The sequence below is a fragment of the Gobius niger genome, assembly GCF_951799975.1.
Source record: "Gobius niger genome assembly, chromosome: 21".
Taxonomy (NCBI): domain Eukaryota; kingdom Metazoa; phylum Chordata; class Actinopteri; order Gobiiformes; family Gobiidae; genus Gobius; species Gobius niger.
In genome coordinates, this window is record NC_136872.1 from 24,165,106 (window position 1) to 24,193,101 (window position 27,996).

Sequence of the window (27,996 nt, forward strand, 5' to 3'; positions counted from 1 at the left end):
TTAAATAAGGAAGCATAAATAAAACGCGTCGTCCAATCAGAGGCCTGCGTCGGTGTGATGTCATCGGCACGGCCCCGGTCGGAGTCGGAGGTTGTCGACGGCGATCTGTCCGCGGTGGCCCCTCCTCCGCTCGGCCTTCAGCAAAATCTGGACCAGAAAAATAAACGTCAATGTCCAGGTTTTAAAGTTTACACAATTATTCCTAGTCTTAACCCCCGCCTTAAAGTGATAGTCTGTAAGTTTGAAGAGTGAAATCTGAAAGTAAAGGCCTGAGTAGCGCAGGAACATCAAGCTCCTCCCCCTTCTCTCCTGATTGGACCTGACAGGCCGGTTCACAGGAAGAGCTCGTCTCATTGGTCAAAGTGGTGTCCTGCAGATTCTGATTAGTTGCTGAAATCAGCGAAGGGAGGGACTTTAGAAAAAAATATTATTATGTAACAATCTATAATCTATATATAATCTATAATCTATTAAATTTGTGATATATTTAAACTTACAGACTATCACTTTAACCGAGCACATTTTACATTTTTTTGACCTTTCCCAAATATAAAAGCTTAAAATAAATAAATAACTCAAAATAGGGACAAAACAAGATTTGAATGAGTGATAACATTTTTGTAACTTTTTTGGCACATTTTTGTTATTTTTTCGTCATTTTTTGTTATTTTTTTGTCAAACTTTCATCACATTTTTGTCATTTTTTCGTCAATTTTTTGTCAATTTCTTGTGACATTTTTGTGACATTTTTGCCTCTTTTTCATCAATTTTTCGTCACTTTTTTTGTCACATTTCCATCACTTTTTTCGTCTCAGTTTTGTTGCTATTTTCACAGTTTTTCCAGAAGCTTTTGGATTGGGGTAAAGCCAAACTGGAGAAAATGTGCTCGGTTCAGGTGGGAGTTAAGGGGTTAAAATACTGCTCAGCTGAAATAAAATGATAAGTATTATTTACAACCAGAGTTACTTCTAAGTAATAAGTAAAGAAGTATTATGTAAAGCAGGCAACGTCAGGCCCGCGGGCCAAATCCGGCCCTCCAGCACAGAACCTCCGGCCCTCAAGATGATTGATGAAATATTATTATGCAAATAAGAGATCAGATTCCTTTAACAGGACTCTAAACATGCAGTATTTTAAAAATACCCAGGGAGAATATCACACTTGTGAAACAGGGATTCTCAACTGGTGGGTCGGGACCCAAAAGTGGGTCGCGGAACCTTTTTCAGTGGGTCGCGAGTCTATCAAACTTGCCGACCCCTGATGTAAAGTATTGAATAATAAGTAATAAGTAAGTAATGAGAAAGTAATAAGTGAAGTAATGAGAAAGTAGTAAGTGAAGTAATAATTGAAGTCATGAATAAGTAATAAGTAATGAATAAGTAATAAGTGAAGTAATGAGAAAGCAATAAGTGAAGTAATGAGAAAGTAATAAGTGAAGTAATGAATAAGTAGTAATTGAAGTAATGAGAAAGTACTAAGTAAGTAATGAATAAGTAATAAGTGAAGTAATGAGAAAGCAATAAGTGAAGTAATGAGAAAGTAATAAGTGAAGTAATGAATAAGTAGTAAGTGAAGTAATGAGAAAGTACTAAGTAAGTAATGAATAAGTAATAAGTGAAGTAATGAGAAAGCAATAAGTGAAGTAATGAATAAGTAGTAAGTGAAGTAATGAGAAAGTACTAAGTAAGTAATGAGAAAGTAATAAGTGAAGTAATGAGAAAGTAATAGTAAAGTAATAAGTGAAGTAATAAGTGAAGTAATAAGTAAGTAAGTACTAAGTAAGTACTAAGTAAAGCAGGTTCTGACCCGGTCCACGTCCCGGTCCAGCGTGACCTGAGTGAGTCTCCAGCCGTGCGCGCCCGTCCTGCTCCACACGGCCGCCCCGTACCTGTGGTCCCGCGCCCTCCGCAGGAACACCTGGACCACGCCCACCTGGTGCCCCGTCAGCCAATGGGAGAAGGAGAAGCAGAGCGGGGCCGCGCTCAGGGGCGGGGCCACGGGGACGGAGAGGCGGGCCCCTCTGAGCGGGCGCTGACCCGGCTTCAGGGGCGGGACGGACAGGTAACGCTCACCTGGAGGACGTGAAGAGAGTCAAACCTTTGGACTTTTCAACAGGGCGTGAGTCGGTGGTACCTCGTGGTCCGGCGGTGGTCTCCCAGTGCACGTCGCCCTCTCGCTCCGAAATCCAGTCACACAGACCTCGGTCGAACGAACACTCGAGTCCCCCGACATCTGAGAGGAGTGAGAGGAGTGAGAGGAGTGAGAGGAGTGAGAGGAGTGAGAGGAGTGAGAGGAGTGAGAGGAGTGAGAGGAGTGAGAGGAGTGAGAGGAGTGAGAGGAGTGAGAGGAGTGAGAGGAGTGAGAGGTCTCAGCGTCACATGATCTCTAATAATCTCACTTTATTATTACGTAATCTGAAACACCTTTACTTTGAAATCCTGAGGAAAATCTAAGTTAATTATGCCACTGATGACGACTATACGGGTCTTTAAAGAGGGGGTATTCTGCTTTTTTCAGTCACATAGCACTAGGGATGTCACGGTTACCGGTGTAGCGGTAAATCCCGGTAAAAATGTTGACAATAATAATTACCGTCTTGTTCTTGAAAAAATATTTTACCGCGGTGGATTACGGCGCCCGCGGTTTAGGCAAAGTGAGCCTCATGAGCCGCCGTCTCCTCTGCTGAAGCAAAACAAAACTTTCTCAAAGCTGGAATCATGTCCGACACGACAGAGCAGGATCAGCCTCAGAGACCGAGCCTGAAGTCTGGACATGTTTGTGTATTTTAAGAAGCTGAAGGACAGTTGATAGAGACAGTTTTCCTGTTTGTGGAACGTGCAGGAAAAAGTGTCTCCAAATGCAGCAAGACTTCGAACCTCTGACTCTCCTGCGTGACCGTCTCCATCTATAGCAGGAAGCTAACGTTAGCGTGACCGTCTCAGCTCTATAGCAGTAAGCTAACGTTAGCGTCTCCACAGCTCTATAGCAGTAAGCTAACGTTTGCGTCTCCCACAGCTCTATAGCAGTAAGCTAACGTTTGCGTCTCCCACAGCTCTATAGCAGTAAGCTAACGTTAGCGTCTCCCACAGCTCTATAGCAGTAAGTTAACGTTAGCGTTTTAGCTGAAATGCTGATGTGGGACTTTGGGTTGAGGGAGAATGTAACGAGTCTCCCCATAGTGCGGCTGCAGCGCCACCGCCAGCATGAGCCGTGTCTGATATAGACGGTTTATCTTGTTCAACAATATTCTTCTTCTTCGTTTCTGACAGTATAAACAGTACATGTATTACCCTCGAAACATCAACAACACATCGTTATAGTTCCTTTACTTTGATGTGATAAGGCTTTGTCTGTATTTTTTTATGTAACAAGCACTGTTAAACTTTATTGAAACTATTTCAGTTTGTGCAGGACTATCAATGCTTTCTGAACATATTAACACACATTAAATAAAATACCGCGATAATACCGAAAACCGTGATAATTTTGGTCACAATAACCGTGAGGTAAAATTTTCATACCGTGACGGCCCTACATAGCACCAGTCTATATCACACTACAATGATGACCAAACCTTCTGTTGGTCTGTAAATGCAGTAAATTAGAATAACTGCCTTGAATAAAATGTCTCTCTCAAAATGGCTGTAGTGAATGTCTTGAAATAGGCCTCTGTCTCTTTAAGAACCTCTGAGCCTTTCCGACACGCCCCCTCCACACGCTGTCTGTGGCATCAGTGGGGAGGGGGTTCTGCTGAGGAGCAGTGGTTGGTTACTCGGCTGGTGACGAAAGCTCGGAGGCGTCTCCAGGAGGTGGGGGCGTTCCTAGGAGGACTCAGGCAGAGCTATCCCTAAAATGGCCGCCATCAGAGTTTTTACAGATTACTCAAAAATACGTGAATGTGCCAAGGCAACACTTCAGGCATGTTTTTAATGAGGGAATGACAGAATAACATGATGGAAAGCTTGAAAGAGTCCTTTTGCATAATACCCCCCCTTTAAAGGCCACATATGCGACTTTTGGAAAGGGATTATCAAAACTCCTATTGATGTAACTCAAAACCCGCACGAGAGTGATATTCCTCATCACTTTCAGTACATGTGTTTGTAATTTAATGTAGTTTTACTGTGGAAATCCCGACAAAATGCCTGATGTCTTTAGTCATCAAAGATACTTTTGGAAATGAATTGTGTATGTTTTTATCCTCCTTGAATTTTGCAAAAAGATCCAATCAAACTGTGGAAGCAATTTGCAATGCTGCTGAAACACCTTGTTACTTATCTGAGAACAATGCCTTATTTTATTTTACTCTTATTTTATTTTATTTGCCTTGCCTGTTTTTTGCTGTTTTTGTCTCCACGAGATTTTGTAATAAACGTAAAAAAAAACAAACTTTTGGACAGAGATTCTAATAATTCCCTTTGAGATGCTGCAAAACTCTCTCTGGATTTTTATTCCTCCTCATGTCCTCCACTTGTGAACATCTTGAAAAATGTTTATTATTTGATTCTGTTTAAGTTGAGCTTGAATACGGCGTCATGGTCGTTTACCTGCGTCGTCTTTGGCCTCGTCCGCCGTGTTTCCCAATTCGATATCGAACTCCCAAACCGGGTTCTGACCGGGATGACGAGGGACTGCAGGATAAAGGCAGAAGAGGGAGATGCAGGAGAGAGGAGGGCTGGAAACATCTGGGAACATCTGAGTCACGACACGATACATGTCTCCTGATATCGATAACCTCGAGATACGATAATCGATACATATTGCACAAAATAACAAACGATATATCACTATTGTTAACCTCTTAACTCCCGCCTGAACCGAGAGGATCTTTTTCCTCACGTCATCAGATTTTTTTTCCATCATTTTTTTGTTGGGTACTCAACTCATTCAACTTTTTGGTCATTTTCCTGTCATTTTTTGTAAATTTCTTGTAAATTTTTTGTAAATTTTTTGTCAGTTTTTTGTCACATTTGTATTACATTTTTGTATTACATTTTTGTCTTTTTTTTGGTCATTTTAGTCAATTTTTTTGTCAATTTTTTTGTCATTTTTTTGTCAATTTTTTGTCAAATTTTAGTAATTTTTTATTACATTTTTCATTTTTTTTGGTCATTTTTCCGTCAATTTTTGTCCATTCTTTTGTCCATTTTTTTGTCCATTTTTTGTCCATTTTTTATTACATTTTTGTCATTTTTTTTATCATTTTTTTGGTCATTTTTCCGTCATTTTTCCGTCATTTTTTTGTCACATTTTTATTACATTTTTGTCATTTTTTTGTCATTTTTTGTCAATTTTTTTTGTCATTTTTTTGTACATTTTTTGTACATTTTTTGTAAATTTTTTGTAAATTTTTTGTCATTTTTGTCATTTTTGTCATAAAGCCAAACTGGAGAAAAGGTTAAAGTGCCTGTAAAGTATCGATATGAACATGTAAAGTATCGTATCGTGCCTCAGAATATCGCGATACTTTGCAGAATCGATGTTATTCTTACTGTGGACGTCTCCTCTCTGTCGATGCGTCACGTCTTTGTTGATGCGATTGTTCACTGTCGTCGTGGACGGAGCTGTGCTTTTCAAAATAAGAGTCGTCGGAGCCGCCGTTCGTCTTATTGTGGTAGTTTCCTGTTCTGTGGTTGCAGTAGTAGTAGTAGTAGTAGTAGTAGTAGTAGTAGGAATGGGCGTTGTAACTGCGGTTGTAGTAGTTTGCATAGTAGTAACAGCAGTAGTTGAAGTAGTCGGTGGGTTTGTTGTGGCGGCTGGAGTTGTAGTAGTAGGTGCTGGAGTAGTAGTTGCTGGAGTAGTAGTAGTAGTAGTAGTAGGAATGGGAGTTGTAGTAGTAGTCGCTGGAGTTGTAGTAGTAGTAGTAGTAGAGGGAATAGGTGTTGTTGTCGTGGTTGCAAGTGTAGTAGTAGTAGTTGTAGTAGGAAGTGGAGTTGTAGCAATAGCAGTAGTGATAGTTGTAGTAGTAGGGACAGGTGTAGTTGTAGTAGTAGTAGGGACAGGTGTAGTTGTAGTAGTAGTAGTAGTAGTAGTAGTAGTAGTAGGAAGTGGAGTTGTAGTCGCAGCAGTAGAAGTAGTGGTAGTTGCAGTAGTAGTAGTGGGGACAGGTGTAGTTGTAGTAGTAGTTGTCGGTGTGGTGGTAGTAGAAGTAGCAGTAGTTGTAGGGATTGTAATGGTAGTTGTGGGTGTAGTAGTCGCCAGAGTAGTAGTAGTAGTAGTAGTAGTAGTAGTAGTAGTTTTAGGCGTTTGCGGCTCCACCTTGACTTTGGGAACATCTGCAAAGAAAATATCAGTCAGTTTTGTGAGTATAAATGTTACCACGTAGTAAAAAGTACTTTGTGTTGTGAACCCAGAAATATCATGAGTTACTTTGTACTTCAATATGTACTTGTACTTGTACCTTTGCAGCGTCCGTCTCTGCACCTGCACTTTGGAGCGTCGGGATTCAGGGAACAGAAGGGCCTGGAGTCCTTATCTGCTCAGGACAAATACTTTAGGAGAAGTGATGAGCAAACCGGAAGTTCTCCCAGTTCTGTGAGTGTGTGTCCCTCAGAGTGCAGTTCTGTGAGTGTGTGTGTCCCTCAGAGAACAGTTCTGTGAGTGTGTGTCCCTCAGAGAGCAGTTCTGTGAGTGTGTGTCCCTCAGAGAACAGTTCTGTGAGTGTGTGTCCCTCAGAGAGCAGTTCTGTGAGTGTGTGTCCATCAGAGAACAGTTCTGTGAGTGTGTGTGTCCCTCAGAGAGCAGTTCTGTGAGTGTGTGTGTCCCTCAGAGAGCAGTTCTGTGAGTGTGTGTCCCTCAGAGAACAGTTCTGTGAGTGTGTGTGTCCCTCAGAGAACAGTTCTGTGAGTGTGTGTGTCCCTAAGAGAGCAGTTCTGTGTGTGTGTGTCCCTCAGAGAACAGTTCTGTGAGTGTGTGTCCCTCAGAGAACAGTTCTGTGTGTGTGTGTGTCCCTCAGAGAGCAGTTCTGTGAGTGTGTGTGTCCCTCAGAGAGCAGTTCTGTGAGTGTGTGTGTCCCTCAGAGAGCAGTTCTGTGAGTGTGTGTCCCTCAGAGAGCAGTTCTGTGAGTGTGTGTCCCTCAGAGAACAGTTCTGTGAGTGTGAGTCCCTCAGAGAGCAGTTCTGTGAGTGTGTGTCCCTCAGAGAGCAGTTCTGTGAGTGTGTGTCCCTCAGAGAGCAGTTCTGTGAGTGTGTGTCCCTCAGAGAGCAGTTCTGTGAGTGTGTGTGTCCCTCAGAGAGCAGTTCTGTGAGTGTGTGTGTCCCTCAGAGAGCAGTTCTGTGAGTGTGTGTGTCCCTCAGAGAGCAGTTCTGTGAGTGTGTGTCCCTCAGAGAGCAGTTCTGTGAGTGTGTGTCCCTCAGAGAACAGTTCTGTGAGTGTGAGTCCCTCAGAGAGCAGTTCTGTGAGTGTGTGTCCCTCAGAGAGCAGTTCTGTGAGTGTGTGTCCCTCAGAGAGCAGTTCTGTGAGTGTGTGTCCCTCAGAGAGCAGTTCTGTGAGTGTGTGTGTCCCTCAGAGAACAGTTCTGTGAGTGTGTGTGTCCCTCAGAGAACAGTTCTGTGAGTGTGTGTGTCCCTCAGAGAACAGTTCTGTGAGTGTGTGTGTCCCTCAGAGAGCAGTTCTGTGAGTGTGTGTGTCCCTCAGAGAACAGTTCTGTGAGTGTGTGTGTCCCTCAGAGAGCAGTTCTGTGAGTGTGTGTCCCTCAGAGAGCAGTTCTGTGAGTGTGTGAGTCCCTCAGAGAACAGTTCTGTGAGTGTGTGTCACTCAGAGAACAGTTCTGTGAGTGTGTGTCCCTCAGAGAGCAGTTCTGTGAGTGTGTGTCCCTCAGAGAGCAGTTCTGTGAGTGTGTGTCCCTCAGAGAGCAGTTCTGTGTGAGTGTGTGTCCCTCAGAGAACAGTTCTGTGAGTGTGTGTGTCCCTCAGAGAACAGTTCTGTGAGTGTGTGTCCCTCAGAGAGCAGTTCTGTGAGTGTGTGAGTCCCTCAGAGAGCAGTTCTGTGAGTGTGTGTCCCTCAGAGAGCAGTTCTGTGAGTGTGTGTCCCTCAGAGAGCAGTTCTGTGAGTGTGTGAGTCCCTCAGAGAGCAGTTCTGTGAGTGTGTGTCCCTCAGAGAGCAGTTCTGTGAGTGTGTGTCCCTCAGAGAACAGTTCTGTGAGTGTGTGTGTCCCTCAGAGAACAGTTCTGTGAGTGTGTGTCCCTCAGAGAGCAGTTCTGTGAGTGTGTGTCCCTCAGAGAACAGTTCTGTGAGTGTGTGTCCCTCAGAGAACAGTTCTGTGAGTGTGTGTGTCCCTCAGAGAACAGTTCTGTGAGTGTGTGTCCCTCAGAGAACAGATCTGTGAGTGTGTGTCCCTCAGAGAGCAGTTCTGTGAGTGTGTGTGTCCCTCAGAGAACAGTTCTGTGAGTGTGTGTGTCCCTCAGAGAGCAGTTCTGTGAGTGTGTGTGTCCCTCAGAGAACAGTTCTGTGAGTGTGTGTGTCCCTCAGAGAGCAGTTCTGTGAGTGTGTGTCCCTCAGAGAGCAGTTCTGTGACTGTGTGTCACTCAGAGAGCAGTTCTGTGAGTGTGTGTGTCCCTCAGAGAGCAGTTCTGTGTGTGTGTGTCCCTCAGAGAGCAGTTCTGTGAGTGTGTGTCCCTCAGAGAGCAGTTCTGTGAGTGTGTGTGTCCCTCAGAGAGCAGTTCTGTGAGTGTGTGTGTCCCTCAGAGAACAGTTCTGTGAGTGTGTGTCCCTCAGAGAGCAGTTCTGTGAGTGTGTGTGTCCCTCAGAGAACAGTTCTGTGAGTGTGTGTGTCCCTCAGAGAGCAGTTCTGTGAGTGTGTGTGTCCCTCAGAGAACAGTTCTGTGAGTGTGTGTCCCTCAGAGAGCAGTTCTGTGAGTGTGTGTGTCCCTCAGAGAACAGTTCTGTGAGTGTGTGTCCCTCAGAGAACAGTTCTGTGTGAGTGTGAGTCCCTCAGAGAGCAGTTCTGTGAGTGTGTGTCCCTCAGAGAACAGATCTGTGAGTGTGTGTCCCTCAGAGAACAGTTCTGTGAGTGTGTGTGTCCCTCAGAGAACAGATCTGTGAGTGTGTGTCCCTCAGAGAGCAGTTCTGTGAGTGTGTGTCCCTCAGAGAACAGTTCTGTGAGTGTGTGTCCCTCAGAGAACAGATCTGTGAGTGTGTGTCCCTCAGAGAGCAGATCTGTGAGTGTGTGTCCCTCAGAGAGCAGTTCTGTGAGTGTGTGTCCCTCAGAGAACAGTTCTGTGAGTGTGTGTCCCTCAGAGAACAGTTCTGTGAGTGTCTGTCCCTCAGAGAGCAGTTCTGTGAGTGTGTGTGTCCCTCAGAGAACAGTTCTGTGAGTGTGTGTGTCCCTCAGAGAGCAGTTCTGTGAGTGTGTGTGTCCCTCAGAGAACAGTTCTGTGAGTGTGTGTGAGTCCCTCAGAGAACAGTTCTGTGAGTGTGTGTCCCTCAGAGAGCAGTTCTGTGAGTGTGAGTCCCTCAGAGAACAGTTCTGTGAGTGTGTGTCCCTCAGAGAGCAGTTCTGTGAGTGTGTGTGTCCCTCAGAGAACAGTTCTGTGAGTGTGTGTGTCCCTCAGAGAGCAGTTCTGTGAGTGTGTGTCCCTCAGAGAACAGTTCTGTGAGTGTGTGTCCCTCAGAGAACAGTTCTGTGAGTGTGTGTCCCTCAGAGAACAGTTCTGTGAGTGTGTGTGTCCCTCAGAGAACCGTTCTGTGAGTGTGAGTCCCTCAGAGAACAGTTCTGTGAGTGTGTGTCCCTCAGAGAACAGTTCTGTGAGTGTGTGTGTCCCTCAGAGAACAGTTCTGTGAGTGTGTGTCCCTCAGAGAACAGTTCTGTGAGTGTGTGTGTCCCTCAGAGAACAGTTCTGTGAGTGTGTGTGTCCCTCAGAGAACAGTTCTGTGAGTGTGTGTGTCCCTCAGAGAACCGTTCTGTGAGTGTGAGTCCCTCAGAGAACAGTTCTGTGAGTGTGTGTCCCTCAGAGAACAGTTCTGTGAGTGTGTGTGTCCCTGAGAGAACAGTTCTGTGAGTGTGTGTCCCTCAGAGAACAGTTCTGTGAGTGTGTGTGTCCCTGAGAGAACAGTTCTGTGAGTGTGTGTCCCTCAGAGAGCAGTTCTGTGAGTGTGTGTCCCTGAGAGAACAGTTCTGTGAGTGTGTGTGTCCCTCAGAGAACAGTTCTGTGAGTGTGTGTCCCTCAGAGAACAGTTCTGTGAGTGTGTGTCCGTCAGAGAGCAGTTCTGTGAGTGTGTGTCCGTCAGAGAACAGTTCTGTGAGTGTGTGTCCCTCAGAGAACAGTTCTGTGAGTGTGTGTGTCCCTCAGAGAGCAGTTCTGTGAGTGTGTGTCCCTCAGAGAGCAGTTCAGTGAGTGTGTGTCCGTCAGAGAACAGTTCTGTGAGTGTGTGTCCCTCAGAGAACAGTTCTGTGTGTGTGTGTGTCCCTCAGAGAGCAGTTCAGTGAGTGTGTGTCCGTCAGAGAACAGTTCTGTGAGTGTGTGTCCCTCAGAGAACAGTTCTGTGAGTGTGTGTGTCCCTCAGAGAGCAGTTCTGTGAGTGTGTGTCCCTCAGAGAGCAGTTCAGTGAGTGTGTGTCCGTCAGAGAACAGTTCTGTGAGTGTGTGTCCCTCAGAGAACAGTTCTGTGAGTGTGTGTGTCCCTCAGAGAACAGTTCTGTGAGTGTGTGTCCCTCAGAGAACAGTTCAGTGAGTGTGTGTCCGTCAGAGAACAGTTCTGTGAGTGTGTGTCCCTCAGAGAACAGTTCTGTGAGTGTGTCCCTCAGAGAACAGTTCTGTGAGTGTGTGTGTCCCTCAGAGAACAGTTCTGTGAGTGTGTGTCCCTCAGAGAGCAGTTCAGTGAGTGTGTGTCCGTCAGAGAACAGTTCTGTGAGTGTGTGTGTCCCTCAGAGAACAGTTCTGTGAGTGTGTGTGTCTCTCAGAGAGCAGTTCTGTGAGTGTGTGTCCCTCAGAGAACAGTTCTGTGAGTGTGTGTGTCCCTCAGAGAACAGTTCTGTGAGTGTGTGTGTCTCTCAGAGAACAGTTCTGTGAGTGTGTGTGTCTCAGAGAGCAGTTCAGTGAGTGTGTGTCCCTCAGAGAACAGTTCTGTGAGTGTGTGTGTCTCAGAGAACAGTTCTGTGAGTGTGTGTGTCCGTCAGAGAACAGTTCTGTGAGTGTGTGTCCCTCAGAGAACAGTTCTGTGAGTGTGTGTGTCCCTCAGAGAGCAGTTCTGTGAGTGTGTGTCCCTCAGAGAGCAGTTCAGTGAGTGTGTGTCCGTCAGAGAACAGTTCTGTGAGTGTGTGTCCCTCAGAGAACAGTTCTGTGAGTGTGTGTCCCTCAGAGAGCAGTTCTGTGAGTGTGTGTCTCTCAGAGAACAGTTCTGTGAGTGTGTGTGTCTCTCAGAGAGCAGTTCTGTGAGTGTGTGTGTCCCTCAGAGAACAGTTCTGTGAGTGTGTGTCCCTCAGAGAACAGTTCTGTGAGTGTGTGTTTCTCTCAGAGAGCAGTTCTGTGAGTGTGTGTGTCCCTCAGAGAACAGTTCTGTGAGTGTGTGTGTCCCTCAGAGAACAGTTCTGTGAGTGTGTGTGTCTCTCAGAGAACAGTTCTGTGAGTGTGTGTCCCTCAGAGAACAGTTCTGTGAGTGTGTGTCTCTCAGAGAACAGTTCTGTGAGTGTGTGTGTCCTTCAGAGAACAGTTCTGTGAGTGTGTGTCCCTCAGAGAACAGTTCTGTGAGTGTGTGTGTCCCTCAGAGAGCAGTTCTGTGAGTGTGTGTGTCCCTCAGAGAGCAGTTCTGTGAGTGTGTGTCCCTCAGAGAACAGTTCTGTGAGTGTGTGTGTCCCTCAGAGAGCAGTTCTGTGAGTGTGTGTGTCCCTCAGAGAGCAGTTCTGTGAGTGTGTGTCCCTCAGAGAACAGTTCTGTGAGTGTGTGTCCCTCAGAGAACAGTTCTGTGAGTGTGTGTCCCTCAGAGAACAGTTCTGTGAGTGTGTGTGTCCCTCAGAGAACAGTTCTGTGAGTGTGTGTCCCTCAGAGAACAGTTCTGTGAGTGTGTGTGTCCCTCAGAGAACAGTTCTGTGAGTGTGTGTGTCCCTCAGAGAGCAGTTCTGTGAGTGTGTGTCCCTCAGAGAACAGTTCTGTGAGTGTGTGTGTCCCTCAGAGAACAGTTCTGTGAGTGTGTGTCCCTCAGAGAACAGTTCTGTGAGTGTGTGTGTCCCTCAGAGAACAGTTCTGTGAGTGTGTGTGTCCCTCAGAGAGCAGTTCTGTGAGTGTGTGTGTCCCTCAGAGAACAGTTCTGTGAGTGTGTGTGTCCCTCAGAGAGCAGTTTTGTGAGTGTGTGTGTCCCTCAGAGAACAGTTCTGTGAGTGTGTGTGTCCCTCAGAGAGCAGTTCTGTGAGTGTGTGTCCCTCAGAGAACAGTTCTGTGAGTGTGTGTCCCTCAGAGAACAGTTCTGTGAGTGTGTGTCCCTCAGAGAACAGTTCTGTGAGTGTGTGTGTCCCTCAGAGAGCAGTTCTGTGAGTGTGTGTCCCTCAGAGAGCAGTTCTGTGAGTGTGTGTGTCCCTCAGAGAACAGTTCTGTGAGTGTGTGTCCCTCAGAGAACAGTTCTGTGAGTGTGTGTGTCCCTCAGAGAGCAGATCTGTGAGTGTGTGTCCCTCAGAGAACAGTTCTGTGAGTGTGTGTCCCTCAGAGAACAGTTCTGTGAGTGTGTGTGTCACTCAGAGAACAGTTCTGTGAGTGTGTGTGTCCCTCAGAGAACAGTTCAGTGAGTGTGTGTCCCTCAGAGAACAGTTCTGTGAGTGTGTGTGTCCCTCAGAGAGCAGTTCTGTGAGTGTGTGTCCCTCAGAGAGCAGTTCTGTGAGTGTGTGTGTCCCTCAGAGAGCAGTTCTGTGAGTGTGTGTCCCTCAGAGAACAGTTCTGTGAGTGTGTGTGTCCCTCAGAGAGCAGTTCTGTGAGTGTGTGTGTCACTCAGAGAACAGTTCTGTGAGTGTGTGTGTCCCTCAGAGAGCAGTTCTGTGAGTGTGTGTGTCCCTCAGAGAACAGTTCTGTGAGTGTGTGTGTCCCTCAGAGAACAGTTCTGTGAGTGTGTGTGTCCCTCAGAGAACAGTTCTGTGAGTGTGTGTGTCCCTCAGAGAGCAGTTCTGTGAGTGTGTGTGTCCCTCAGAGAGCAGTTCTGTGAGTGTGTGTGTCCCTCAGAGAACAGTTCTGTGAGTGTGTGTCCCTCAGAGAACAGTTCTGTGAGTGTGTGTGTCCCTCAGAGAGCAGTTCTGTGAGTGTGTGTCCCTCAGAGAACAGTTCTGTGAGAGTGTGTCCCTCAGAGAACAGTTCTGTGAGTGTGTGTCCCTCAGAGAGCAGTTCTGTGAGTGTGTGTGTCCCTCAGAGAGCAGATCTGTGAGTGTGTGTGTCCCTCAGAGAACAGTTCTGAGTGTGTGTCCCTCAGAGAACAGTTCTGTAAGTGTGTGTCCCTCAGAGAACAGTTCTGTGAGTGTGTGTCCCTCAGAGAACAGTTCTGTGAGAGTGTGTGTCCCTCAGAGAGCAGTTCTGTGAGAGTGTGTGTCCCTCAGAGAACAGTTCTGTGAGTGTGTGTCCATCAGAGAGCAGTTCTGTGAGTGTGTGTCCCTCAGAGAACAGTTCTGTGAGTGTGTGTGTCCGTCAGAGAACAGTTCTGTGAGTGTGTGTGTCCCTCAGAGAACAGTTCTGTGAGTGTGTGTGTCCGTCAGAGAACAGTTCTGTGAGTGTGTGTCCCTCAGAGAACAGTTCTGTGAGTGTGTGTGTCCCTAAGAGAACAGTTCTGTGAGTGTGTGTGTCCCTCAGAGAACAGTTCTGTGAGTGTGTGTCCCTCAGAGAACAGTTCTGTGAGTGTGTGTCCCTCTAAGAGCAGTTCTGTGAGTTTGTGTCCCTCAGAGAGCAGTTCTGTGAGTGTGTGTGTCCCTCAGAGAACAGTTCTGTGAGTTTGTGTCCCTCAGAGAGCAGTTCTGTGAGTGTGTGTCACTCAGAGAACAGTTCTGTGAGTGTGTGTCCCTCAGAGAACAGTTCTGTGAGTGTGTGTCACTCAGAGAACAGTTCTGTGAGTGTGTGTGTCCCTCAGAGAACAGTTCTGTGAGTGTGTGTCACTCAGAGAACAGTTCTGTGAGTGTGTGTCCCTCAGAGAACAGTTCTGAGTGTGTGTCCCTCAGAGAACAGTTCTGTAAGTGTGTGTCCCTCAGAGAACAGTTCTGAGTGTGTGTCCCTCAGAGAACAGTTCTGTGTGTGTGTGTGTCCCTCAGAGAACAGTTCTGAGTGTGTGTCCCTCAGAGAACAGTTCTGTAAGTGTGTGTCCCTCAGAGAACAGTTCTGTGAGTGTGTGTCCCTCAGAGAACAGTTCTGTGAGTGTGTGTCCCTCAGAGAACAGTTCTGAGTGTGTGTCCCTCAGAGAACAGTTCTGAGTGTGTGTCCCTCAGAGAACAGTTCTGTGTGTGTGTGTGTCCCTCAGAGAACAGTTCTGAGTGTGTGTCCCTCAGAGAACAGTTCTGTAAGTGTGTGTCCCTCAGAGAACAGTTCTGTGAGTGTGTGTCCCTCAGAGAACAGTTCTGTGAGAGTGTGTGTCCCTCAGAGAACAGTTCTGTGAGTGTGTGTCCCTCAGAGAACAGTTCTGTGAGTGTGTGTCCCTCAGAGAACAGTTATGTGAGTGTGTGTGTCCATCAGAGAGCAGTTCTGTGAGAGTGTGTGTCCCTCAGAGAGCAGTTCTGTGAGTGTGTGTCCATCAGAGAGCAGTTCTGTGAGTGTGTGTCCCTCAGAGAACAGTTCTGTGAGTGTGTGTGTCCGTCAGAGAACAGTTCTGTGAGTGTGTGTGTCCCTCAGAGAACAGTTCTGTGAGTGTGTGTGTCCCTCAGAGAACAGTTCTGTGAGTGTGTGTGTCCGTCAGAGAACAGTTCTGTGAGTGTGTGTGTCCCTAAGAGAACAGTTCTGTGAGTGTGTGTGTCCCTCAGAGAACAGTTCTGTGAGTGTGTGTGTCCCTAAGAGAACAGTTCTGTGAGTGTGTGTGTCCCTCAGAGAGCAGTTCTGTGAGTGTGTGTGTCCCTCAGAGAACAGTTCTGTGAGTGTGTGTCCCTCTAAGAGCAGTTCTGTGAGTGTGTGTCCCTCAGAGAGCAGTTCTGTGAGTGTGTGTGTCCCTCAGAGAACAGATCTGTGTGTGTGTGTGTCCCTCAGAGAACAGTTCTGTGAGTGTGTGTGTCCGTCAGAGAACAGTTCTGTGAGTGTGTGTGTCCCTAAGAGAACAGTTCTCTGAGTGTGTGTCCCTCAGAGAACAGTTCTGTGAGTGTGTGTGTCCCTCAGAGAACAGTTCTGTGAGTGTGTGTGTCCCTCAGAGAGCAGTTCTGTGAGTGTGTGTCCGTCAGAGAACAGTTCTGTGAGTGTGTGTGTCCCTCAGAGAGCAGTTCTGTGAGTGTGTGTCCCTCAGAGAACAGTTCTGTGAGTGTGTGTCCCTCAGAGAACAGTTCTGTGAGTGTGTGTGTCCCTCAGAGAACAGTTCTGTGAGTGTGTGTGTCCTTCAGAGAACAGTTCTGTGAGTGTGTGTCCCTCAGAGAGCAGTTCTGTGAGTGTGTGTCCCTCAGAGAGCAGTTCTGTGAGTGTGTGTCCCTCAGAGAGCAGTTCTGTGAGTGTGTGTGTCCCTCAGAGAGCAGTTCTGTGAGTGTGTGTCACTCTAAGAACAGTTCTGTGAGTGTGTGTCCCTCAGAGAGCAGTTCTGTGAGTGTGTGTGTCCCTCAGAGAGCAGTTCTGTGAGTGTGTGTCACTCTAAGAACAGTTCTGTGAGTGTGTGTGTCCCTCAGAGAGCAGTTCTGTGAGTGTGTGTCCCTCAGAGAACAGTTCTGTGAGTGTGTGTGTCCCTCAGAGAGCAGTTCTGTGAGTGTGTGTGTCCCTCAGAGAGCAGTTCTGTGAGTGTGTGTGTCCCTCAGAGAACAGTTCTGTGAGTGTGTGTCCCTCAGAGAACAGTTCTGTGAGTGTGTGTCCCTCAGAGAGCAGTTCTGTGAGTGTGTGTGTCCCTGAGAGAGCAGTTCTGTGAGTGTGTGTCCCTCAGAGAGCAGTTCTGTGAGTGTGTGAGTCCCTCAGAGAACAGTTCTGTGAGGGTTTGGGACTGACCGATGCAGCTGTATCGCCCGTTGACGAGGCTGAGTCTGAATCCGAGGTGACATTTGCAAACGAAGCTCCCGAAGGTGTTGAGGCACTTCCTGTGGCGAGGACACGCCCCCTTCAGCTCCACGCACTCGTTCACGTCTGAGACGGAGAAACAAACACGAGCACGAGTCGACTCATCGTCTCAGGCTGTGTCCGAATGTCCACACTATCCCTAACCCTCATTCACTGCATACGCCCGCACTATATAGTCACTGATTCTGTTGTGATTCGGACACAAGACACTACTTTCTCAGAGCTGCGTGACGTCAGGCGCAGCGACTGCAGATATTTCTGATTCTGTTTTTTCTGAATTTATTTATTGTTACAAACGTTTATTTTATGAAACAGAACGACTGTGTTGGCACTTTTACAGGCGTTGCTCTCATCACAAAAAAAAGAAAAAAAAAAAGAAACTCCCCAGCGTGAGCTCAGAGACGCCGAAAGTCGGTCAGAGCCCGGTGTCTGAAGCGGCAGCAGATTGAGCGACTACATCTGCTAAAAGTTCACGAAACTCCGGGAATAAAGTATTTCTGTGATAAAAACCAAACTCAGAGTCAGTGGAATATTTATGGATTAATACGACTCAGATTCGCTTTTACTTCACATGGATTTTACATGAATGGCTTGGATTATTCGAGAGGAAGCTGTCGGTCATTTAACAGCTCCAGCTAAAGGTTAGCAGCTAACGTTAGCATCTTTTCACCGTTACCGTTTATATTTAGGTCGTTTATTCATGAGAAACACAAACACACGACTGAAACAGCTGATTTACTTCAGTCGTGGTGTTTAGTTCAAAGACCTGTCTCTGTCAGGCTCTTCTCAGACTCTCGCAATGCATTGTGGTCTATATTGACCCGTTTAGTGACCATCGGATGCTCACTACTTTTCCAGATACATTGTGGGAAATTTCGAGAGGACTATTTTTTCTCTCTGGACATTCGGACACCCCTACAAAATGGCGTGAGCACTATATATTCCCTATATAGTGACTATATAGGCGATAGTGTGGACGTTCGGACACAGCCTCAGTTTACAGCGAGTTTCTCACCGACGCAGGTGCGCCGGTCCGGCCCGAGCCGTAACCCCGGCGACGGGCAGGTGCAGAGGACCGCCCCCTTCATGACCTCACAGCCGTACTGACAGTTGGCATGGCGACAGGTGCGGGCGTCTGAAAGGTCAAACGCAGAGGATTAGAAAAGAGAAGCGGCGTTCGGTCCAGATGTTTTCAGGAATGAACGTATTGACCTTGTGAGATTTGACTTTGCTTTAGAAGTTTCTGCTTTCTGTGGATCAGATCAGGCCCGGGCGATATTGACAAAAATCCTTGTGACACTTTGTTTCCGCATTTCTTGATATTGTAAATTTCAAATACTACTACTTCTACTACTACTACTACGATATTCTCTCGTAGCCGATATATTCCTGTAAAGTTGCAGGACCAGGCTCAGAGCTGAAGGTGTCGTATTTACCGGTCTCCTCTTCTCATTCCTTAACCTCTTAACTCCCGCCTGAACTGAGAGGATCTTTTTCCTCACGTCATCAGATTTTTTTCTCCATCATTTTTTTGTTGGGCATTCAACTCATTTTTGTAACTTTTTTGTCATTTTTTCGTCAATTTTTTTGTCAAAATTTTGTCAAATTTTTTTGTCACATTTTTTTGTCACATTTTTTATTAATTTTTTGTATTTTTTTGGTCATTTTTAATCATTTTTTTGTTAAATTTTTGTCCATATTTTTGTCAAATGTTTATCACATTTCTTTCATTTTTTTGTCACATTTTTATCACATTTTTGTCACATTTTGTCAATTTTTTGTCAATTTTTTGTTATTTTTTCGACAATTTTTTGTCAATTTCTTGTGACATTTTTGTGACGTTTTTGCCACTTTTTTCATCAATGTTTTCATCACTTTTTTGACACATTTCCATCATTGTTTTCGTCTCAGTTTTGTTGCTATTTTCACAGCTTTTTTCCAGAAGCTTTTGCATTGGGGTAAAGCCAAACTGGAGAAAATGTGCTCGGTTCAGGTGGGAGTTAAGGGGTTAACAGACTGTGTGTTCCCTGTGGACTTGTGTGTGTGTGTTCTTGTACTTATGACACAGTTTGAGTTTTTAACCAACAGAGTGAGGACATTTTGTGTTCTCACTAAGATAGAAGTACAAGATTGTGTGTGTGTGTGTGTGTGTGTGTGTGTGTGTGTGTGTGTGTGTGCGTGTTCTTGTACTTATGACATTATGAGGACCAGTTTGAGTTTTTAACCAACAGAGTGAGGACATTTTGGGTGGTTTTAGGGTTAGGGTTAGAATTGGGTTAAGGTTAGGGTCTGGGTAATGCATTATGTCTATGAGTGTCCTCACTAAGATAGAAGTATAAGATTGTGTGTGTGTGTGTGTGTGTGTGTGTGTGTGTGTGTGTGTGTGTGTGTGTGTGTGTGTGTGTGTGTGTGTGTGTGTGTGTGTGTGTGTGTGTGTGTGTGTGTGTGTGTGTGTGTGTGTGTGTGTGTGTACTGACTCTTGCAGGTCCCGTCGGGCTGCAGTGCGAAGCCGTCGGCGCAGTAGCATTTGAAGCTGCCCGGCGTGTTCATGCAGCGGTGCTTACAGGGGCGGGGCTTCAGGCCGCACTCGTTCAGGTCTGACCAAAACAGAATCAACAGGATCAAAACGTGAGAGAGAAACGAGCAGGAGGAAATGAAACGCCTTTGTCCCGCCACTTTAACCTCTTAACTCCCGCCTGAACCCAGAGGATCTTTTTTCTCATGTCATCTGATTTTTTTTCCATCATTTTTTGTTGGGTGTTCAACTCATTTTTGTAACTTTTTTGTAACATTTTATCACATTTTTGTCATTTTTTCGTCAATTTTTTATCAATTTTTTAATTAATTTTTTTAATTTTTTTGTCAATTTTTTGGTCATTTTTTTGTCGCATTTTTGTCATTCTTTGTGAATTTTTTGTCGTTTTGTCATCATTTTTTTATTAATTTTTAATCAATGTTTTGTAATTTTTTCATCAATTTTTTATCAATTTTTAAATTATTTTTGTGTCAATTTTTTGTAATTTTTTTTGTCACATTTTTTGTAATTTTTTGGTCGATTTTTCGTCATTTTTTTAAAATTTTGTTGTCAATTTTTTGTCACGTTTTCGCCAATTTTTTGTAATTTTTTTGTCACATTTTTGTCATTTTTTAAATACATTTTTGGTCATTTTTTCGTCACATGTTTGTCTTTTTTTCGTCAATTTTTTGTCATTTTTTGTCACATTTTTGTCATTTTTTTTGTCATTTTTTTGTCATTTTTTTGTCATTTTTATGTCAATTTTTTATCAATTTTTTGTAATTTTTTCGTCAATTTTTTATAAATTTCTATTATTTTTTTGTCACATTTTTGTCATTTTTTCGTCCATTTTTCATCATTTTTTAAATTATTTTTTGTCATTTTTTCGTCAATTTTTGTAATTTTTTGTCATTTTTTTAATCAATTTTTTGTCAATTTTTTGTCATTTTTTGTCACATTTCCATCATTGTTTTCGTCTCAGTTTTGTTGCTATTTTCTCACCTTTTTTCCACAAGCTTTTGGATTGGGGTAAAGCCAAACTGGAGAAAATGTGCTCGGTTCAGGTGGGAGTTAAGAGGTTAACAGCATGGATGAAACGCCTTTGTCCCGTCACAAACCGACTCTGACATTGTTTAACTTCAGCTTCTCTAACGTTTCTGTCGACGCCGTTACTGATTCTCAGAGTGAAGTTTCCGAAACCCAAACAGCTCCTCACACTCGCTCCTCGGGTCGAAAGGTTAAACTCACAGTGACAGAGGAAACAAACAACATAAATCTGGTTTCCCTGTTCACCTGCAGCGTCTGCCTTAAAGGAACAGTTCACATTCTTCCATACTGAGATATGTTCTTACCTGAGCTTAGACGAGTTGATGTGTACCTGTCTGGTCTTTGTGTGTGCGCTCATTCACGCTAAAAGACCAAACATGTTGTTAGCATTTGGCCTCTCCCAGTGTGTTCCTATGGCTCCAAACGGGGTGAAGTTAGAAGCGACTGAGCTCTCCCACAAAGACCAGACAGGTACGGATCAACTCGTCTAAGCTCAGGTGGCTTTTTCATCCCTCTTTAGTCGTGTTTTTGGTGCTTTTTTGATGCTTTTTTTTTAAATCACACTCTAACCCCTTAACTCCCACCTGAACCGAGCACATTTTCTCCAGTTTGGCTTTACCCCAGTCCAAAAGCTTCTGGAAAAAAGCTGTGAGAAAATAGCAACAAAACTGAGACGAAAACAATGATGGAAATGTGACAAAAAAGTGACGAAAAATGTATGAAAAAATGACCAAAAATTGACCAAAGAAATGACAAAAAAAATGACAAAAATGTGATAAAAAATTGACCAAAATGTGATAAAAATTTGACAAAAAAAAATGACAAAAAATGACAAACAATGACAAAAAATTGACAAAAAAATGACAAAAAATTACCAAAATGTGACAAAAATGGACAAAAAAATGACAAAAATGGGATTTTAAAAAATGACAAAAAGTTGATAAAAAATTGACCAAAATGTGACAAAATAATTACAAAAATGTGATAAAATTTGACAAAAATGTGATAAAAATTTGACAAAAAAAATGACAAAAAATGACAAAAAAATGACAAAAAAGTTACAAAAATGAGTTGAACACCCACAAAAAAAGGCTGGAAAAAAAATCTGATGACGTGAGGAAAGAGATCCTCTCGATTCAGGCGGGAGTTAAGAGGTTAATTGTAGATTTGGGTAATGCCAAACTGGAGAAACCACAGCTCTGGACCGACAGCATCAACACTTGGATAAAGATAAAACTTTTGTTCCCCTCAGTTCCTGTTTTTGATGCTTTCATTTTACCAGACTGGTCTTGTTTATCAAAAGGATGAAAAAGAGTGAAGAAGAAATCTGCCTAGTGGGTCTTAGCTTTCAAATGGGTGAAGCCGGCCTGTAGAAAGCGTGCTCGGTGAAGGTGAGAGGTTAAAGTCCTGCCTTGGGGGGCTGTGGTCGACGTCGGGGTCTCAGAGGGAGTTTGCTCAGAGGAAGTGAGTCTGACACCTCCTCTGTAATCAGCGGATTAAAAACAGATCCGGGCGTTTCGGCGCTCAGTGAAACACGCCACAGGAATGCGCTTCAGACGAGCTCCTCCCACTCTGTTTACACGGATCTACACGGAAGCTCAGGACAAACGAGTCGTCTGCCTTTGAGGCCCAGACGCTGCAGCTGAACCGGGAAACTCTGTAAATGTAGAGACTTCTGCTGTAGAGGCTGACATCAATACAAGACAAAAACGATTTACAAGTTTTCTGTCATTTTAGGTTTTCATACACATTTAAGGGGAGACAGTTTAGTTTAGTTTATTTGAACAGATGCAGACAGGTATAGTAAACATATAACATACAGAATTTTTCACAACATGAGAGGTATTAGTGCTGCTCGAAGGAAGTAGGAAGAAGTTAATTATAACTTGTAACCGTTGTTTGTTGGGTATTCAACTCATTTTTGTAACTTTTTTGTCATTTTTTTGTCATTTTTTATCACATTTTTGTAATTTTTGGTCACATTTTGGTCATTTTTTCGTCATTTTTTCTTCAATTTTTTTTTGTCATTTTTTGTCACATTTTTTTGTCAATTTTTTATCAATTTTTTGTAATTTTTTTGCCAATTTTTGTAAATTTCTTGTGACATTTTTGCCACTTTTTCATCAGTTTTTCGTCACTTTTTTGTCACATTTCCATCATTGTTTTTCGTCTCAGTTTTGTTACTATTTTCTCACCTTTTTTCCAGAAGCTTTTGGATTGGGGTAAAGCCAAACTGGAGAAAATGTGCTCGGTTCAGGTGGGAGTTAAGGGCTTAAAGCTGCATTATGCAACTTTTGATATTTGTGTGCATTTGACCTTGTAGTGACCCACAGCTGTGTGAGTGGTCCGCATGGCCCCTTTACTGTGATCTCTACAACGCTCCAGGGTCAGCTGTTTTGTAGGTTTTCAGGTTCAGCAGCTCCGTCAGCACTTTGTCACAGCAGATTAGTTAGTATTTAGTTCATTTACTCATTTACATTTCCTTGAGTAAAGTCGGCGACACTTTAAGAGAAGTTATATCAGAATTGAACAGATGCCATTTTTTATTTTTATCACTCAGTCCATCACAGACAGAACAGCTCGTGTCCTAAAGCTCCTCAGCGCTTGTGCTTTATTCATTTATATATTTTTATGTAACAATAGTATTGAGATGTTACTTATTACTGCAGATCTTTTCTCCTTTACTTCAGCTCCGTGTGGATTTTCTCTTGTGTTTAAAGTAACTTATCCAGTAGCTTCAGCATTTTCATTTTTTTTGCTCATTTTTGCTGCAATATAAACATGCTGTGTGTCTTTATTTAGGATTTTCTGAGGACTTTTTAGTCGCTGGGTTAGTTTTTCAGATGAATAAACCCCTGGGCATAAAACGGAGTAAGAATCTCCAGAACTGTTAGCCGTGAGTTAGCGGCTAGTTAGCAACATTAGCAACGTTAGCAACGTTAGCCTGTATGTTGTAAACTCTGCAGACGCTGCAGCACTAACAACATTTAGCTCTGGTTAAATCCACACAGACTCTGGTTTATTTTTCCACATAAAAAGTTGCATAATGTCCCTTTATATAAACTTTAACCTGGAAAAAAAATCCCTAATCTTCACAATAATGTATTAAACTATTCACTAGTGTTTCTCCATAGATTTATTTGGGAAATTGTAATTTCAGGGCCTTTCTCTCTTTAAAGGGGGGGTATTATGCAAAATGGACTTCTTCAAGCTTTACATCATGTTATTCTGTCACTCCCTCATTAAAAACATGCCTTGAGTAATCTGTGAAAACTCTGATGGCGGCCATTTTAGGGATAGGTTTGCCTGAGTCCTCCTAGGAACGCCCCCACCTCCTGGAGACGCCTCCGAGCTTTCGTCACCAGCCGAGTAACCGACCACTGCTCCTCAGCAGAACCCCCTCCCCACTGATGCCACAGACAGCGTGTGGAGGGGGCGTGTCTAAAGGCTCAGAGGTTCTTAAAGAGACAGAGGCCTATTTCAAGACATTCACTACAGCCATTTTGAGAGAGACATTTTATACAAGGCAGTTATTCTAATTTACTGCATTTACAGACCAACAGAAGGTTTGTCATCATTGTAGTGTGATATAGACTGGTGCTGTGTGACTGAAAAAAGCATAATATCCCCTTTAATATCTAATTCATAAAGTAAAGTTGAACTGGAGAGAAGGTGCTCAGGTAAGGCGGGGCTTAAGAAGTTAAACCAGGCTCGATTTTGTCGCAGAAAACCTACAGTGGCCATTTTAAAACGACTTATTCTTCTTATATCTCGTCACTTACCTTGGTTGCATGTCTTCCCGGTGAAGCCCGGCTCGCACTGGCACCGCCCCGGGGTCACGCACTCCCCGTGTTTACAGCCGTGAGGACACGCCGCTGGAAGGACACGCGTGAACCGGTTACAGAGCCTTTAATACAAACCTCTTAACTCCCGCCTGAACCGAGAGCATTTTCTCCAGTTCAGCTTTACCCAAATCCTGTAGGTCAGTGTAACGCCTCATTTGAAAGCTAAGATCTACAAAACTGAATTGATCTTTTTCCTCAAATTATCAGATTTTTTTTCATCACTTTTTTTGTTGGGCAGTTGTCTCATTTTTGTCAAATTTTCGTGACTTTTTGCCAAGTTTTTGTAATTTTTGTAATCTTTTTGTAATTTTTTTGTAATTTTTTGTGTAAATTTTGTGTAAATTTTTTGTCACTTTTTGTATTTTTTTTGTAAATTTATTGTAATTTTTTTGTCAAATTTTTCAAACATTTTTGGTCAATTTTTTTTGGTCAAATTATTTTTTTTGTGTCAAATTCTCATCACTTTTTCGTCAATTTTTTCTAAATTTTTCGTCAAATTTTTCTCACTTTTTTGTAATTTTTTGTAATTTTTTTGTCATTTTTTTGTCATTTTTTTGTCATTTTTTTGTCATTTTTTTGTCAAATCTTTCGGTTTTTTTCGTCCATTTTTTCTAAATTTTTCATAAATTTTTCTCACCTTTTTGTAAATTTTTTTGTCATTTTTTTGTAAATTTTTTGTCACTTTTTTCACATTTACATCCTTGTTTTCGTCTCAGTTTTGTTGCTATTGTCACACCTTTCTTCCAGAGGCTTTTGGATTGGGGTAAAGCTGGAGAAAATGTGCTCGGTTCAGGCGATAGTTAAGCTGTTAAAGATCCACAGGCCTTACGTCGGCAGCGTCCGCGCTCCAGGCTCCACCCCCAGCAGCACTCCACGCTGTTGCCATAGCGACACAGGCCGTCGGCCGGCGCCCCCTGCAGGTCCCTCCAGCTGCGACACAGACGGGGGGGTTAGAGTCAGGGAGACGCTGCGTGTTTTCGGCTCCTCGGGGGCCAGTCCGGACCGGCTCAGGATCCGGGGCACGTTCCACGGCAGGTCAGGCCCCGACACGACGAGCCGCATACTTTCCCCTCACTGTCTGACTGACTGTCTGACTGACTGTCTGTCTGACTGTCTGAGCCTCGCTCCTAAACACATCCTGCAGGTGAAGTGTCTTCCCATCACAGGACACACTGAACCACATTTACATTCAGCTTCTACAACCTTCCCCCCGTGAGCTTCTTAAATGGAATGAAGACAGAACCCGAGGCCGAGGCCACCCTGGATCCACGTGTTCATCCAGCTCATGTGAACTACGGCAGGGCAAAGCAACTCCAGCATTGAAGCTCTGGCCCTCAAGACTCTTTGAATGATTTTGAAGATGACATTATAACACAAATCAGAGGTCAAAAGCCTGGTTGAATATTCTAAAAATGTGCAGTCAAATCTTTCAAAATTGTAAACAAAACACCCGATTAGGTCGTGTATAGGGAAGGGTACTTTATCCAATATCTATACTAAAATATGTGTCGTCTAGAACAAGAAAACAGAACAATAATGTGTGAAAGATCTGCACATTTACAATATCGCGTTCAGCTCCAGTGACAGGAAATGTGTGAAACATGGGGGATCATTTTGTGGCTAAAATGTGGACAAAAAAAGGGGCAAAAAATAGGGAATCAATTTAGAAAAACTAGTAAGAAGGAAAAACAATTCTGAAAACAAGAAAAACAATTGGGAAAAATAAGAAAGAAAGAAAGATTGTGTGAAATGGGGCAAACATTGGGCAAGAAATTTAAAATAAAAGGGGAAAAAAACAGGAAAAACTGCTTTTGATATCAGAAGAACCTAAACTTTTTTTCCCGATACCAGACTGGTGTCGTTTAACGGCATGGCCACAGTCATGTACAGACAACGCTGGCATTTGTAGAAAATGGTGCTTTACTTTAGGCTAAAATTGGCAGGTCCAGCCCATGGTCTTTTTAAAATGAAGAAAATCAGCTTCCGCCAAGCAAGCTTACCTACCCCTGAACTACGGCGTCCAAAAGTGGAGACAATATTCCGAAACATGAGCCTGATGTTGGTCAGTGGAATAAGGATTATGTGGTTTGTGAATCATAGTCATAATGATCGGGGGAAACATTTCTTTCACCAACTCCGACTGTTTCCAGGGTCCTTCTGAAACGAGCAGATTGGTAAGAGGTCGATCATGACGTCCGCCATGATAAGAAGCCTCCGAATTGGGCTGTCAGTTAGGAAGGAGTTAGGGGGAGGAGCCTCAATGCTAACTATCATAGCCACTTTAGCATTTTCTTTTATTTAACTGTCTTGTTGCTGTTGTTGGACACTGTACAGTAGGGGGCGACATGTGCTTTTGTTTGCCTGCAGTCTGCCAATAACCTTAAAGAAGAAGAACGGCAGCTGTTGGTGATGTCACGTCCTCTTCCCCTGGGTAAGGACGGTCCAATTGGGAAAATGCCGCTGAAGCTCTAGTTCACTAACTGTATAGATCTAACAGTCGACCCCATGAAAGGTTAAAGGTCAGGAGCTATAGGACATAGAGGCGATAATTTGATGGTTTCAGACACAGCCCAGGTTCTAGACTGTGATGATGTCACTCTACCACGTATTTAAAAATAAAACTTATGAATTACAAAAATGACCATTAACCTCTTAACTCCCACCTTAACCAAGTGTATTTTCTCCAGTTCGGCTTTACCCAAGTCTAAAAGTTTCTTGACTGGGAAGTGGAACAGCCAGACCAACAAAACTGATCTAATTGGATCTTTTTCCGTGCATTGTTGCCGTGTTGTTTTCATTATTTTTTTATTATTAATTTTTTTAATCATATTTCTGATTTTTTAGATTTTTTTGTTGTCATTTTTTGCCACTTTTTCCATTGCTTTAATATTACTTTTTTGTTGCATTTTTTTGTTGCATTTTTTTGTTGCATTTTGTTGCCACTTGCTTTGTTGTCACTTTTTTACGTTTTCTTTTGCGCTTTCATCCTCGTCTTCATCTAGTTTTTTGTCTCTATTTGGACGCTTTTTTCAAGAAGGTTTTAGATTCGGTTAATGATAAACTGGAGAAAATGTGCTCTGTTCAGGTGGGTTTCAATACTAAACAATATCCACAATCCTTCTGAAAATACGTCTTATTTTTTACATAAAACTTAAAATGGCAGAAAACTTGCAATACTTTTTTTCTTATATTTATATCAGCATCTACAGCAAAAAGTTTCAAATTGAAATCACTACATATACATAGTTTCCCTCTTTACCGGCAGCGTCTCGCCTTTAGAAAGAGAATCAATGTGGAGATTCAGAGTTTGTGGAAAAAACGCACAAAAACGTCAATAAATTTAAGTGAGAATTCGGTTTCAGTGAAGTTATAAAAGAGATGATGTGTTACTGAACCAAAACGTTTGAATTACGCACATTATACCTGTTTTCTCCAACACCTGTATCCAATGAGCAGTTTTGAGTCCAACCAAACACGACATTAACCTCTTAACTCCCGCCTGAACCGAGAGGATCTTTTTCCTCACGTCACCAGATTATTTTTCCATCATTTTTTTGTTGGGTATTCAACTCATTTTTGTTACATTTTTGTCATTTTTTGTCACATTTTTGTGATATTTTTGCCACTTTTTCATCAATTTTTCGTAACTTTTTTGTCAATGTTTTGTCTTTTTTTTTCAAATTTTTGTCAATTTTTTCATTTTTTTTTATTTTTTGGTCAAATTTTGTCAAATTTTTGTCATTTTTTGTCACATTTTTGTCATTTTTTTGGTCAAATTTTGTCAATTTTTTGTAATTTTTTTGTAATTTTTTGTCAAATTTTTATCACATTTTTATCACATTTTTGTCACATTTTTTTGACATTTTTTTGTCAAGTTCTTGTGACATTTTTGTGACGTTTTTGCCACTTTTTCATCAATTTTTCGTCACTTTTTTGTCACATTTCCATCATTGTTTTCGTTTTAGTTTTGTTGCTATTTTCGCAGCTTTTTTCCCAGAAGCTTTTGGACTGGGGTAAAGCCAAACTGGAGAAAATGTGCTCGGTTCAGGTGGGAGTTAAGGGGTTAAAATAAAAACGTACACACTTAAAATGTAAAATCATTTGAATAACGTTGACTTTACCCAAAGGAGATGTGGAACAACTCGTGCGTAAAAAGTCGTGAAGCTAAACCGCCTGAAATCCCGCTTAATCCGTGAAAAGCCCCCCCTCCCTCCGTACCAGCGCGTACCTGTCGTAGCGCTGTCCGCTGCTCCAGGCGCTCCACACGGGCACCAGCGCCAGCCACAGCCGGGGGAACATGCTCCACGGCCGGCTCTCAGCAGCAGCAGCAGCTCCCCGGGGGGTGAAGCGGTTCAGCGCCGTCCGCGACTCAGCGGCATCGCAATGACGCGACTTTACGCAGCGCGGAAAAAGAGTCGAGACGCGGGAAGAAAGTCACGAAAACGCGTCGATGTTGA

At 43.5% G+C, this 27,996-nt stretch overlaps 1 protein-coding gene across 1 annotated transcript; it reads right to left on the reverse strand.

Annotated features, from left to right (window-relative positions):
• Positions 1-27,967, reverse strand: LOC306981045 (nephronectin-like; the record flags this gene model as incomplete). Its single annotated transcript, XM_079580591.1, has 12 exons — positions 1-147; positions 1,807-2,072; positions 2,134-2,232; positions 4,548-4,631; positions 5,493-6,275; positions 6,401-6,475; positions 16,064-16,198; positions 17,148-17,267; positions 18,610-18,729; positions 23,477-23,569; positions 24,369-24,469; positions 27,768-27,967. Coding segments are annotated over 12 exons (2,163 nt in total), but the record flags the coding sequence as incomplete, so codon positions are not given.
• Between the last annotated feature and the right edge of the window lie 29 nt (positions 27,968-27,996).